General features: G+C 33.5%; 1 protein-coding gene across 1 annotated transcript; it reads right to left on the bottom strand.

Moving 5' to 3' along the window:
• Positions 1-4558: 4558 nt before the first annotated feature.
• Positions 4559-10922, bottom strand: LOC144851563 (uncharacterized). The gene is made up of 4 exons (XM_078709088.1): positions 10884-10922; positions 9771-9884; positions 6249-8842; positions 4559-5823 (listed from the first exon to the last, which is right to left on the bottom strand). Exons 2-4 carry the CDS (start codon positions 9865-9867, stop codon positions 5572-5574), a joined length of 2943 nt encoding a protein of 980 aa, XP_078565214.1. The 5' UTR covers positions 9868-9884; positions 10884-10922; the 3' UTR covers positions 4559-5571.
• Positions 10923-13602: the final 2680 nt, after the last annotated feature.

Below are 13602 nucleotides of genomic sequence, written 5' to 3'. Positions count from 1 at the left end.
CATTATTGTCTTCTTGGATAAGGACTATAAACCGTAGGTCTAGTGTACACATCTAGCTCATGTGCACTTTAAAGAACCTGTACATCTTTCGAGACGAGTAGGGGGTTTTCCGGTGCACTAGTACACACAGCCACTCATCAAAACCTGGCCCTCTGGGAGGACGGTCTTTGACTGGAGAGGCCACCCAATATAAAGAATAAATGATATATAATAAAAACAATAATGATAATAATAATTTTTTTTTAATATAAATTTTAAATTGTATAAATCTTATTATTAAATCAACAGAACTTATTCTTGTTAGAAGAAACCAATATGCTTGTATTAATAGGCTAAAAAGAAAAGGACTTTATAAATACTGTACTGATTTGTACTCTAAGGAATTAATTTTAAGGGGTTACCCACAAGATAGAGAAGAAACATAATATTATTTTTAATGTATTGTTTTCACATTATCTTTTCTTACAGCATTGCCTATTAGTATTTTACTCTGTAATACGTTTTCAAGTTGGATCTGTTATGCTGATTTCGGTGGATGGCCGTACACCTTCTATACATACAGTAAATATATTGTATCATATCCGTCATTTAGAAATCCAAAAGCGCAACCTATTTTGTACTTTCGCCTACTTCGCCTACTAATTCAGACAAAAAAAGCATTTAAATTGGAAACATCGTTGAAAAAAAAAACAGAATTAGCCTAGATTAGTTTCAATTGCCTGTCGAAGTGATGTAATGGTATCGCTGCCCTTCTAGCCTAGCTAGGCCTATTAGTATTAGACTAGGCCTAGCCTAGGCGCTTTGGCTACTTTTTTAGTTATGGTTTGTTATTGTGCTATAGGCATCATTCAATTCAATTCAATTCAACTTTTATTTCAGACAATTGTCCATATGGTATAATACATTACAAAGAAAAAAAAAAGATGAAGGAGAGAGGACCAAAACTTTTATCTATTGGTATATAATGCCTCTCTCCATTTGTAGTACATGTTTGAATCCATCAACAAATATTTATATATACAAATTAACATTCTGTTTTCGCTTTTCATTATTTTTGTAAGAAATCGGTAAGTCGAAATCCTCAAATATTCATAAAATGATGGAATATTGTTTTCCACAAACAGATTTCTCGCACTAACAAAGCTGGGTTGTCTCAACAACCTCCGGAAAGCATCATTATAGTCGGTTGATATCTTTTTAAAAATGATTAGACCATAAAGGAGAACAGTACAAAACAGAACAAAAAACATTTGATTGATTTGGAGCAGTATGAAAATTTCCTACATAAAACATTGAGTAACAATAAATATTGCATGTAATTACCCATTTTCGAAAGCATGCCATGCGATTTTGAATAATTGTATGGAGATGCATACGACCAGGAGATAATTTCACATATTTCCTATCATTATTTTAGCAAATTAAACTAATCATATAGTAGACCTAAAATTTAACTTGATAAATTACGCCGTTTAGTTGTTAGCGATTGCTTACATGGTAAAGTTACCATGCTGTATTCTATGTCCTGAAATGTGATAATTTATTCTTTTTTGAAGGTATAATTTCAGTTCTGATAACAATATTATGGATGATAATCATTTATGATAAACCAGACGAAGATCCGTATATTTCAAATGCAGAACGTGAATACATTAACAGTTTTCAAACTGTTAACGAGGTACATAAACGTAGTGCAGGTTCCAGACTGTGTTTCGAATTATAGTAGAAATATAAATAGCTTAACCCATATGGCGTTTCATACTCATAAACACAATTTCCAGACCAGTCGAAACGTCGACTGGTAGTTTAACATAAAGATAGACAATAAGGGGTAAAAGATTCCAAAGTTTATTGGGTTTTATGAACTTATCATAGACCTACATATTTTCTAAACTAGACATTACAAAATGCAAGTGAGTGCTGTGTGCTAATCCATAGCATATCTTAGTTTTGACGACGCCACGCCCCCACGCCCTAAAGACACAAACTGGATGCCTATAGAACACTTCTCGATTGATAACAAAGACCTCCTACGGACTATTGCCGATTGCAATAATTTATTTCATCCAGCCTAGGTCATTTTTTGTAGACAAACCATGCCCTTTCGGCTCTGACAAGCAATAAAGTGTGACAGGAGTCAAATTTCAGTCGATAATATGAATGACTGCTTCGCAAAAAATATGCAACTATACCAACGTCATATTTAACATATTTTTTCTCTTTAGACTATACCAATTGCCTGGGTCGAGTTGTTTACATAGTCCGCAGTTTGGGTTGCAGTCATTATGTATTGGTCTTTTATGTTTATACTTTTCTTCCTTCTTCACGAGTCACCAAGTTTCGCAAATGTAATATTAGGTTTCGACCTAAAAACTGTAAGTTAAACTTGTGCTTACCTTTTGTAGATGTTTGACTGAAATCAGTCTTAGGCTTACATCAACCTATTGTAGAAACATAAGAATAGGTTATTAAATAATTATGTGCAAATTTGGACACAATTAGTCAGATATTTTGACTTACTGTACTATGTCCACCTTTTGACATGGTCATTTAATAATTTATACACAAGTGGCATTATTAGGCTTTATGGCAGTGATACGGTTGGCATAATAATATATAATATAATATAATAAAATATAATTATGTGGAAGTTAGTTGCCGTTGGTCATAGGTGGTAGATTAGTTCACTTTATTGGAGACATGCATTTTTTTCTTTCCGTAGACTGGTTTGTTGACATCAATTCCAGGTCTTTCGCAGTTACTAGTCTGTCAAATATCTGGAATATCTGCAGACTTTATTGTCCAGCGTAAATATTTGACACTCTTAAATACAAGGAAGCTGTTTTTATTTCTAAGTAAGAAGTATACTTTACTGTTTTCCTGTAGAATAAAGACATAAGTATACCATTTGATTTGTTGATTTCGCATCATGTGGCATTGGCTTTTGGCCATTTGGTGGTTTGTTTCCCCCAGTTCGTTGTCAATTAATCTATTTATTTTATTTATTTATTTATAAACATATTTCTACTGGATGACAATATCAACGTTGTCCCACAAAGGGGACATTGTTGTTTTTCAAAAGGTCCAGCATAAAACATAACAATATACATAATTATATAATACATAGTTTCTTAAAAAATGCTAAAATTAAACAGTCTAAAAATACTAAAATGTGAGAACCATACATTAAAAATACAAAATTATGATTAAAAATCCAAGTTAAAAAGATGTTCATAAAATTATTTAAAACATAGTTTCTTAAAAATAGTAAAAAATGTTAAAATTAAACAGTCAAAAATAGTACTAAACTTTGAGAACAATACATTAAAAATACAAAAAAAAGATTAAAAATCCAAGTTAAAAAGATGTTCATAAAAAGAATACACCACATAAAAAAAAACACTGAACAGATTAACATTTTTTAAAAAAGTATTTCCCTAGAGAAAAAAAGTGTTTTTATAACTCGATTTGAACGTATTAATGGAAATTGAATTTTGAATGTCAAAATGTATGTTATTCCATATGTTCGCCCCTGCGACCCTCAGTGATTGTTCTCTATTGAGTGCGCTTGCTAAAATATTGCTCCGGCCGCGACCAAAATCATAGAGCGTGGCCTTTTCGGTGACCTAGAGCTTGCCAACCAATTCAAGATGGAGCGATTGAGTTAATTACCGAAATAAAACTTACTAATTAATAACATTTAGTTTAGGACAACAGGTGTGTTATAATATATTTATATGTTCGTTCAGTTTAGTGGAGATTGGCTGTTTTGTACAACTCGGGTGGAGAAGCATTGAATCTCTGAAATTATTATTCCACTCGACCAAAACTTTCCATTTACTCGTCGTATTCACTATCAATTATGTATCAGATCGTACAACATAGGTTAAAGATCTGTTATGACGTGAAATTCGTTAATTGTGTTTAACCCTATAAATTTTACTTCAAACCACTGCATGAGCAATTAAAAACTGTTTTGTTTCTATTCTTTTTAGCTTTGGGAATACCATCTTTGTGTCTGATATGTATTGGCTTTTTCGAACACAGCCCAGCGGTGTCAATGGTTTTTCTTACATTAGCGTTTACTTTTCTTGGATTCTACTCCTCCAGTGTCATGCCCAATATAATGGAAATATCGAAAGGCCAATCAGGGGTTATTTCTGGGATTACAATTTCACTGTCAACCCCCGCCTGCTTTACCGGTCCATTGATGTTAGGAGCATTGACTGTAGACAATGTAAGTATTGATAGTATCTATAAGCTTTATTCCAACTTGGTCGCATCGCGAGTAATTTGACTAATCACGACGAGATGAACCATCCGAACTATCGCTTGTGATTGGTCAACTGACTTACGTTGCGCCTAAGGTATTGCGTTCCATCCAAGTGAGAACCAAGCTTAATTAAACATGGTAAAATACATTCATTTAATCTTACATTAAAGTGTGTATGTGTAAGCTTACAGTTTTATTTAAAAAGTTCGCAAAAGACATCAAATCTTTGATACAGATGTATACTTAAAAGTTAAATAAGAATAAGTTGAAACAACTTGTTGTTATGCAGTAGGGCATTTTAACACTTTTTGGTAACATGAAAGTCAGTGAGACATCTCTCTCTTTTTCTATACGGAACCCAAAGGCCTAGGTTATTACTATCCCTAATGTTAAAATCAACCTAATTTCAGAATACATTCAAGCAATGGTCTCTGATGTTCAAGATAACTGCTGGAGTAGCACTCATTGGGATGGTAATCTTCCTTTTATTTGGGAAAGCAAAAGAACAGAAACGCTCTGAAGATGAGAACTTAACTAAACACGTGATTAAATCTTACAAAGCTATCAAAGATTAAAACTACTGAAGGCAAAAAATAGACCATGCTGGTTACGCATGGTTGGTTTGAGGGCGGTGTTTGTTGATTAAAATCAGATCCACATATATGGCTCTGATTAAAACTAATAATAAAGTACACGCAATCATGATTCAACATGCGGAAATACATGTCATTGCTGGGCAGTGTGGCTAACGATTGAAAAGAAATTGGTGAAAACGTACGACAAAAGATGCAAAAATTGAATGTGGCGCTGTATAAAATATTACTGTAATTATTATTTCACAAATCGTAATCTAAATTAAAAAAAGTCATAATCAACAGCTTCATAATTTCACATTCCCTTGTAGCTACCCAATTGGTCAAATGCCATCAGGTGTTTGAAATTATTGTTAGATCTTTCGATATAAAATGATTCGTGTGAGTATTTCTCACGAATTATATTGCGCCCTCTATCATATTTAGTTTTACATGACATTACAGTATAATATAATGAATAAAAATGAATGAAAAAAAAATTATTCTTCTTACAATTTTTTATGAATTATTATTTAGTTTAATTAGTAATTATTTAGTAAATAATTTTATTTCAATCAGTTGCTATCGTCTTTACTATATTTTTCCTCAACTGTTTTTGTCTCTTCATTGTTGACTTGATTTCATTATTATATTATTAAATGTCCGATAGTATGATACACAATCATAAATATAATCAATTTATTGATAATATGATATAGGTAATATTTATGGGTTTTTACTCGAAACCCTTAAGTTCACATGTTCGTGTCCATCATTGCCTGTCCTACTGGTCGAACTGTTATGTAATCGGGCACGATTTCTAAAAGTAGCTTTCATGTTTCGGTTAATGTTGAAGGCAATGAATATGAAAAGTCCTTGCAGAGTGTTGAGTATGATAAAGATATACCAGATAGCAGTATGATCAACGAATGAAGCAAGAAAACCAAACGCCCACGTCAGTCCCATTATACTTGAAATCTGTTGGAGAAAGGGATATCGGTAATAGACATATAAGACAACTTATTTTTAAATAAATACAATACTTGTATCTTGAATAACATTAACTTCCGCATTTCAGCTTAATACCTTCCTTTAGATTAGAAACACACAATACAAGAGGGAACTTTCGATTTGCGACGACCATGATTTATGCATTACGTCATTTCTTTCAGTAAATTCGATTTTACCGCGACGACCGTCCCTCAAAAAAGGGTTCAAGTGCGCGTGTCTGTGATACAGAATGCAAGGTCATTATCTAGACCTAGCATCGACGACAACAATAGCAATTTATTAACATGACGTCACAAGAAAATCGAAAGATTTGGATTATGCGTAAATCATAGGTCACAGGTCATCGCAAAACAAAATCTATAATGACATACAAGACATTGCCTTATACTTACTCTGATGTATATTGTCAGTTCTTCTGATATCTGGTCTCTTTTTGATTTGTTTTGGATACGCGTAGATGAGTGCTTTGCTTTCCTGATACCATAAATGGTACATACAAATAAAATGAAATTCACGATGATAACCAAACCAATTGGTATACCAAAAACCACAAGGGTAGCAAATTCATCCCGAATCCAACAAACAGATTCGTCGCCATATTTAAAATGAAACACAGAAAGATCAGCCACGTCTGAAAGGTGAACGCCCAAGAGAATGCAGACGATGACTACTGGAGAACACCAACTGTAGAGCATGTATCTTCTGAAGACGACTCGGTCACGATCGCTATCCTTGATGGTAAGTTTAATGGCACGAAATATTCGGAACAAATCAATTGCCATAGAGTTCATCCAGAAAAATGCCACCAGCCAGATGTAATGGAGCGCAGCTGCAGCGACGCTGCAGACTACTGGGTCAAACAGAAAATATCCCTGCAGCAGTGTTAAAGACTGAGCTATGAAAAGAGCAAAAGACAAGTTCATTATGATCTTTCCCGAGTGGGTTCTTAGTTCTCGAATTGCACACCGTATTGCGAATGTTAGGAACAAACCAATCAAAGACAAAATGACTCCGATGAGGTTCACGACTTTAAGAGTGTCAGAATAAATAAATAGAATCCTTCCAAATGGTTCTGCAGTTTGATTAAAGAATGAACAAAGCAGAATAGTGCCATTCAATGTTAGACTGTACTCATCGGAAGAGAACATTTTACCAGTCGCTTTGTGTAAGAGAGTGGCATTGCCAATATTTTTTATAAATGACTCGTACTTGAGTTCAACTAATGGACAAGAACTTACTGGCAGATAATGCACGCAAGAGTTTAAAGTAAAACTGACGCATATTGATGAGTCATTTTGAATGTCATAGGTCATCTCCAATGAGTAACCGCTCTCCGGAACATGAATTGAATTTTTACCGGTTATGATCATCCTCGTCCTATTAAAATTATTTACAATTAATTGATCGGCAGGGAAATTGTCAGTGACACAAGTGTCGTTTTGGGCTGAAGGAATATCATCACTGTTACTTAAACATTCATGTTTAAATGATATAAACTCTATCGACGTTGCTCTGTCTTTTGCATAAATCCAGTTTTCGACTACTGATAACAAATAAGCAACTTCTTGACAATCAGACGTCACTAGAGAAATATTAGAAAATAAAAGTTCATTTTCATACTCCTGATCCGTTGCATACAAAGCGGTAATATTAGTATCAACAATGTTGTCCATCACGTGATCTTTCAAATCAACTGTCATCGAAGAGTTGTTTACGAAATATGATACTCTGACTTGATGCTCGGAACTTTGACACAAACAGAAAGTTTCATCTGGTGTTACTGGAGGTTTTCGACTACATTTGCTTCTAGGTACCTGTCTCGGTCGATCTCGACTGAGGATGGGTATGCAGCTTGATCCCGATAGCATAAAACCAGCAGGACATTTAAGTTGTATGCATTCCTCCATAATGTAATTATACACTCTCCCAACACCACAGTCAAAAGGATTGTCTGTATATGATATGTATTTTGATTGTAAGCTAATCTGCCCATCAGCAAAGTTGACGAGTATATCTAATGTTGTGTAGGAAGGTTTTGGTGGTCTGTCAGGTTGGGGAGGAGGTGGCACAGGTCGGGGACCTGCTGGACCTTGTGGACCTTGTGGACCTTGTGGACCCTGTGGACCTTGTGGACCAGGTTGGGGACGTGGTCGGCCCGGTTTACCAAGATCAGGACGGCTTACTGAAGGTTTTTCTTGATCCCCATCCGTTTGAGGTGGATGACATGTGTACCTACTGTATCCATTACAAATAACACAATGAGGATTTTTATAAGCAACATCGTCTTTAAATACAACTGCTGCATAACTCGAGCACCCAATTGTTGTCTCTTTGTCTCGATAGAATTCAGGACAGGTTTCTTTACCTAAAATACAAGGTCGGGGTTGCGTTCTGTTTTTTGGTGGCGTGTATTTATATGATTGACATGTCACTTTGTGTCCAAGTTTGTCGTGCAGCATCGGTTGCTGAGCACTCGACGAAGAAACAGTAGAGAATGATTCGGATTTATCAACGGTTGCTTCACGTCTTACATCATCAGAGTCACATGATGCTGCCATATGCCAAGCAACCAAATCTGTCGTCTGTACGCCATCACAAGCAGCGCAATAAATATTTCGATAAATATTTCCTCGTGAATCTGTAACAAGTATCATTTGTAGAATGTTGCCTCTATCCGGATTTTCACATTTCGTTCTAACTGATGTGCCAGTTGTTCGGTCAAAACACGAAACAACTACACGATATCCTACTACTGAGTCTGGATTTGTTCTAAAACATTTAGTCTTTTTACCAGACATTGCTTCCTTTTTTAGCAATTGACGTTGTGGAAAATGGCAAGTATCTGAGTCGTAACAGCAATCTCTAAACAATGAACAATCAGCATCGCAGCTGCACGTTGCTTTTTCGTCTAATACTGATCCACATCTCTGTACACACGAGGCATTTGGCAAACAGATTGAAACTGTTTGTCCGTATAGTCTAGTTTCTTCTAAACGAAAACAAGTAAATAGAAGTTACATTAACAGAAAGCATTACTAGTCCAGTCCCCAAGGGAAGAAAAGGGGTGGGATGTTACCAGACTGGATACACATTATTCAATGTAGCAGTTTGTTAGAGCATAGTGTGGAGATGCCAAAACAAAGTTACTAGAAATCTGATTTGACCTCTTTTGATTTGTTATATTTTTCTATTAGCCTATACAACTACAAATCGTCATATCTTGACAACGCATGGGCATTTTAAATTTGTTTGTCAAAATGCTTGGAAGAAATATATATTTATATTTGTTACAATGGAAAAAATTATACAAAAATGGCTGCAAAGAAATATATAAATTGAGGTCAAAAGTCTATGGTAACATCATTTCACATTAGGGACCGGACTACATGAAAAATACAAGATTGAACGAACAGATAGTATAACCTTTATGAATAATATATAACTTTCTTTTAAATGTGGTCGACCAATTCACAATTTGTAATAGACCCATGGGTCGCAATTAATCGAATATTGTAGTGATATGACGTAATCGTGTCCGTATACAGTACTTATGCACATCACATGTTTTTGTCACATACAATGTGATAGTGTAGACATTGCGGAGATAAATATGAATTAATAACAAACAATTATAAAATTATTACAACTATTTAATTATAATTGTTTTTCTATAATAATTGAGTTCCTATTTTGGGTTCAAAATATATTATAGCATGTATAGGGTGTAACATTATACCCAATTTCTTCCTCCTAGACATAGTTAGGTATTAGCCTTACTGTATTGGCAATTAAACAAATCCAATACTACTTCAGGAGTTTCCGGATATCCCGAGATTACGCCATGTAAGAATTAGTTTCCTTCATGATTGCACGTTCTAACTGAACAATTACCGTCCACACGGAATAATACTCACTGATTTTAAAGCCAATACAAGTGGTAGTAACGAGCAATGATAGGAAGAGGATAACTTGTTGACTTTTATGTCCGGGTCGATGCTGGCTCCCACACATCGTGTATAACAGGTCTTCTGCAACGTAAAACACACTAAGAGATTAAAACAAAATGCCCACTTTGCTGATGTAATTGGCACATTGGAATAGTGTATCTTGCTCAATGCCAAACCACATTATCCTACTCAAAACTATACAATGTCAGCACCATAATCCTTTAAGATCATACTATTTCTATCTATGGCGATGCAGTATCGTATTAATTCTTTTCTTGAGACACACTTTATAAAAACAGAACAAACTCGAGGTAATTCAAATAAGTAATTCATCAATTAAGAACAACATAATAAGTCTCGACTACATTTGTGATAATTGACTGTAGAGATAACCAAACATCAATAAACTGTTATAACATAGCTTTCGCATACATCACGTGACGACAGTAATAAACTTTCAAACGTTGCTGGTACAATGTAATATATGCCACATGTAACAACTTAAGGATGTATTGTCTCCCTGATAAAATATTTTTTTAAATTTTTGTTGTATATGCCATTTTCATATTATATAGTAGTTATCCACTTTTGACCAAAAATTGAACCGAAAAAAAATAGCAAAAAATAGTGAAATTGGCTGCCAGCCAATGGATTTTTGGTTGAATTTAACCATTTATTTTGTCATTTTATAGGGGAAAACATAATTTGTTTTCGGTTTTTTTTCTACGCAAGTGATTAACTCGATTAAAACTCCAAAATAACATATTCATATTCTGATTTAATTAATCTTCATGTTTCTGGGGGACAATGCATCGTTAATTGTCAACGAGTAATGTACTTTATAGAATATAAATAGGCCCTACATGAATACAAATAAGTAATAGCTAAGACCAGGTAAGAGTGAGATACATACTCTTGCTAAAACGATAGTTCGAAAATTATCCTAGACCTAAAGATTTAGTATAGGCCAACAAGTCAAGAAAAAGTTAACATCACTGAATTAAAAACATGTTACCTACAGTAATTGATTATTACTAAAAACACAATAATGGCATAAAAATATAAATACAGTATACTTACATTATCGTATATCGAATAATCGTTCCGTTAAAATGATTCTCTTTTATTTCAATGTACGTTCCGGATAACTTCTGAATATGAAGCAGTTGTTATTCGTTTTTAATCCCCAGCTTTAACCGTGTTGGTGGTTTAGTGGCGCACTCTCCTGTTCTCCGGAATGACCGATAACATTGTGAATAAAAAGGAAGTGATGCTGTTTCAAAGTAGATTACATTTTCTGGAAATATTTTCTTTGTTTTCCGTTTCCTGTCTTTTAGCCGTTTCTCACCCAGGATATATTAACGTCCTAATTAATCAGTTTCTTTATTCTGTTACCAAAAGTACGATCGCTATAATAAATAATAATTTTTTTGGAAGGTACACTTTTGAAACAGTTAGAGAAAAAACAATAATTTAACAATAGGCCATATTACAGGAAACTTAAACTAAATTATTTACAAGATATAAAAAAAAAATAACATTAACAAAAGTAATACTTTTGAAACAGTGGCAGACTTCTTGAATGGAGGTGCGTCCAACGCAAGTAAAATAAAATTAGAGAAAAAAAAATTATGTAACAATAGGCCTATTTACAAGGAAACTTAAAATAAATTATGTACAAGATATAAAAAATAAGATTAACAAAAGTAATACAGGATTTAAAAAGCAAAGAACTAATCATTTTTTTTTCTTTCGTGGGGGTCACCCACATTTATTCATTCTTTAATACGGTACCTAATCATTTTCATTGTTGCTACACTTCAGACAAGACAAGCCACTTTGGCTTCTTTGTGTCTTGACCATAAACAATGTAAACTTCAATAATATTTCATATTTTAAATTTATCCAAACATAGAGAGCGCCCTCAGTGACATATGATAGAAATGTAGACTATACCTCCATGGTCTGACGTTTTGTGGCGATAGCTTAATTCAGAGCCATATATATATGGCTCTGGCTTAATTTGTTTAATAGCGCCACCAGTTAAATCCACTTAAAATTGTCTCAATTTCCATCAATTTAAAGCTTCCTTCTTGCAACGCCAGTGATTTGACCAATCACAAGCGATGGATGATTCCAACTGTCACGTGTCATTAATCAATTCGCTTGCGTTGCGTTTAATACCCCTTTCACACCAAAAGCAAAACTCCAGAGATACTCCAGTGTTTGGTGTGAAAGGGGTATTACGTCCTTGAGTTACGGGCCCTAGTGGGGACGAACCTTAATTGTATATGCCTAGTTCAGAACGAAATCCCAAGCACGCGGTGAATCAAGAAAATAACTGTTTTCCCCATGTTGTATTAACATAATAAATATAAACTTTTAATTTATCATTGTCTTTCGATGACTTTTTGCATGTAAGAAAAGTTTTGTTTTTCCTTTGTCTTACCACGGGCTCCATATAATATTATCATATCACTACGACTGACATAGATAGTTAAAGATGTATTGTCCCCAACAACATGAAAAATGAAGATTAATGAAATCAGACTTTGAATAGGTTATTTTGTAGTTTTAATAAATTTAATCACTTCCATAGAAAAAAAAACCCCGAAAAAATAATGTTTTCACTTATAAGATAACATACTAAATTGTTAAATCTTATTGGCTAGCAGTCAATTTGACCATTGTTTGCTTTAAATTATAGTTTTTTCAGGTAAATAAATTTAGTTCAGATCCAAAGTGGATAACTATTATGTGACATTAAAATGGCATATTAAAAAAATGTAAACAACATTTTTAAGCGGGAACCATGCTTAATATTAGGCAAATTATTATTATTAATTTTATTATTATCTTTATTTTTTAATAGTTTGTATTCTTAAAAAAAAACTATTACCATAACTTTCTCACGCACTAAGCAATGAGTTCTATATAATAACTTCTTGATCACACACATCGGCGTTTGCGCATGTTCTGTAAATCTGTCTCGATGTTCTATCACCTGTCGGCCGTGTTTGAAGACGTTCTTCATTGGAGACAGATACTAAACACGTCGTGTTCATGAATTAAATTAGATACACTATTCATTCAATCCGATACTTATACTAATTGAGCTGATAATTATATGTATAGAACTAACTGAATGACTAGATTAGGGGTGATGGGTCGGCGAGTGTTTGTTAATTAAAACAATTACGAATTCTCGGGGTATCTTTTAACAAAGATACAGCGAAGCGACAACATGTTATTGTAACTAAAGAGGTATTAAATGATAAAACAATGTAAAGGCTGGGTGAATAATGCACTTAGATAAAGAAAAAAATCTCCCATAGTCGGCAAAATACCCTTATTTATATTCTAAATAATATCCATTATTCAACGTAATGTTATCCACTTCTATTTAATTAACGTTATAAATTCACTCAATAATTAATTTATCCGTTTCTACTTTTTGCAGTGATATCTGTTTATTAACATCAGTCACTCATCCATACATTCAAATATTAATTTATTTTTTCAATGTAATAATATTTGTCTATTAAATTGTATGCATTAACTAGTATGTTATTTGGTTTGTTTATTTTATCATAATACTGTAAATAATAATTGCATAGTAAATCACAATAATTCCATGGTTACATACAAATTATTATTTATATCAACATTATTCGGTAATATATGTTTTTAAATCAATTAATTCGAATCAATTTATTCATTGAAAAATATATAATTTCAAATCATATAAATTACAAGAAAAAACTTGGAGATTACAGCTATGGTATGTTGTAAGAAAAAA

The sequence above is a fragment of the Antedon bifida genome, chromosome 9 (assembly GCF_963402885.1).
Source record: "Antedon bifida chromosome 9, ecAntBifi1.1, whole genome shotgun sequence".
Taxonomy (NCBI): Eukaryota; Metazoa; Echinodermata; class Crinoidea; order Comatulida; family Antedonidae; genus Antedon; species Antedon bifida.
The sequence above is the reverse complement of the archived record's forward strand: the minus strand, read 5'-3'. Positions and strand labels throughout refer to the sequence as shown.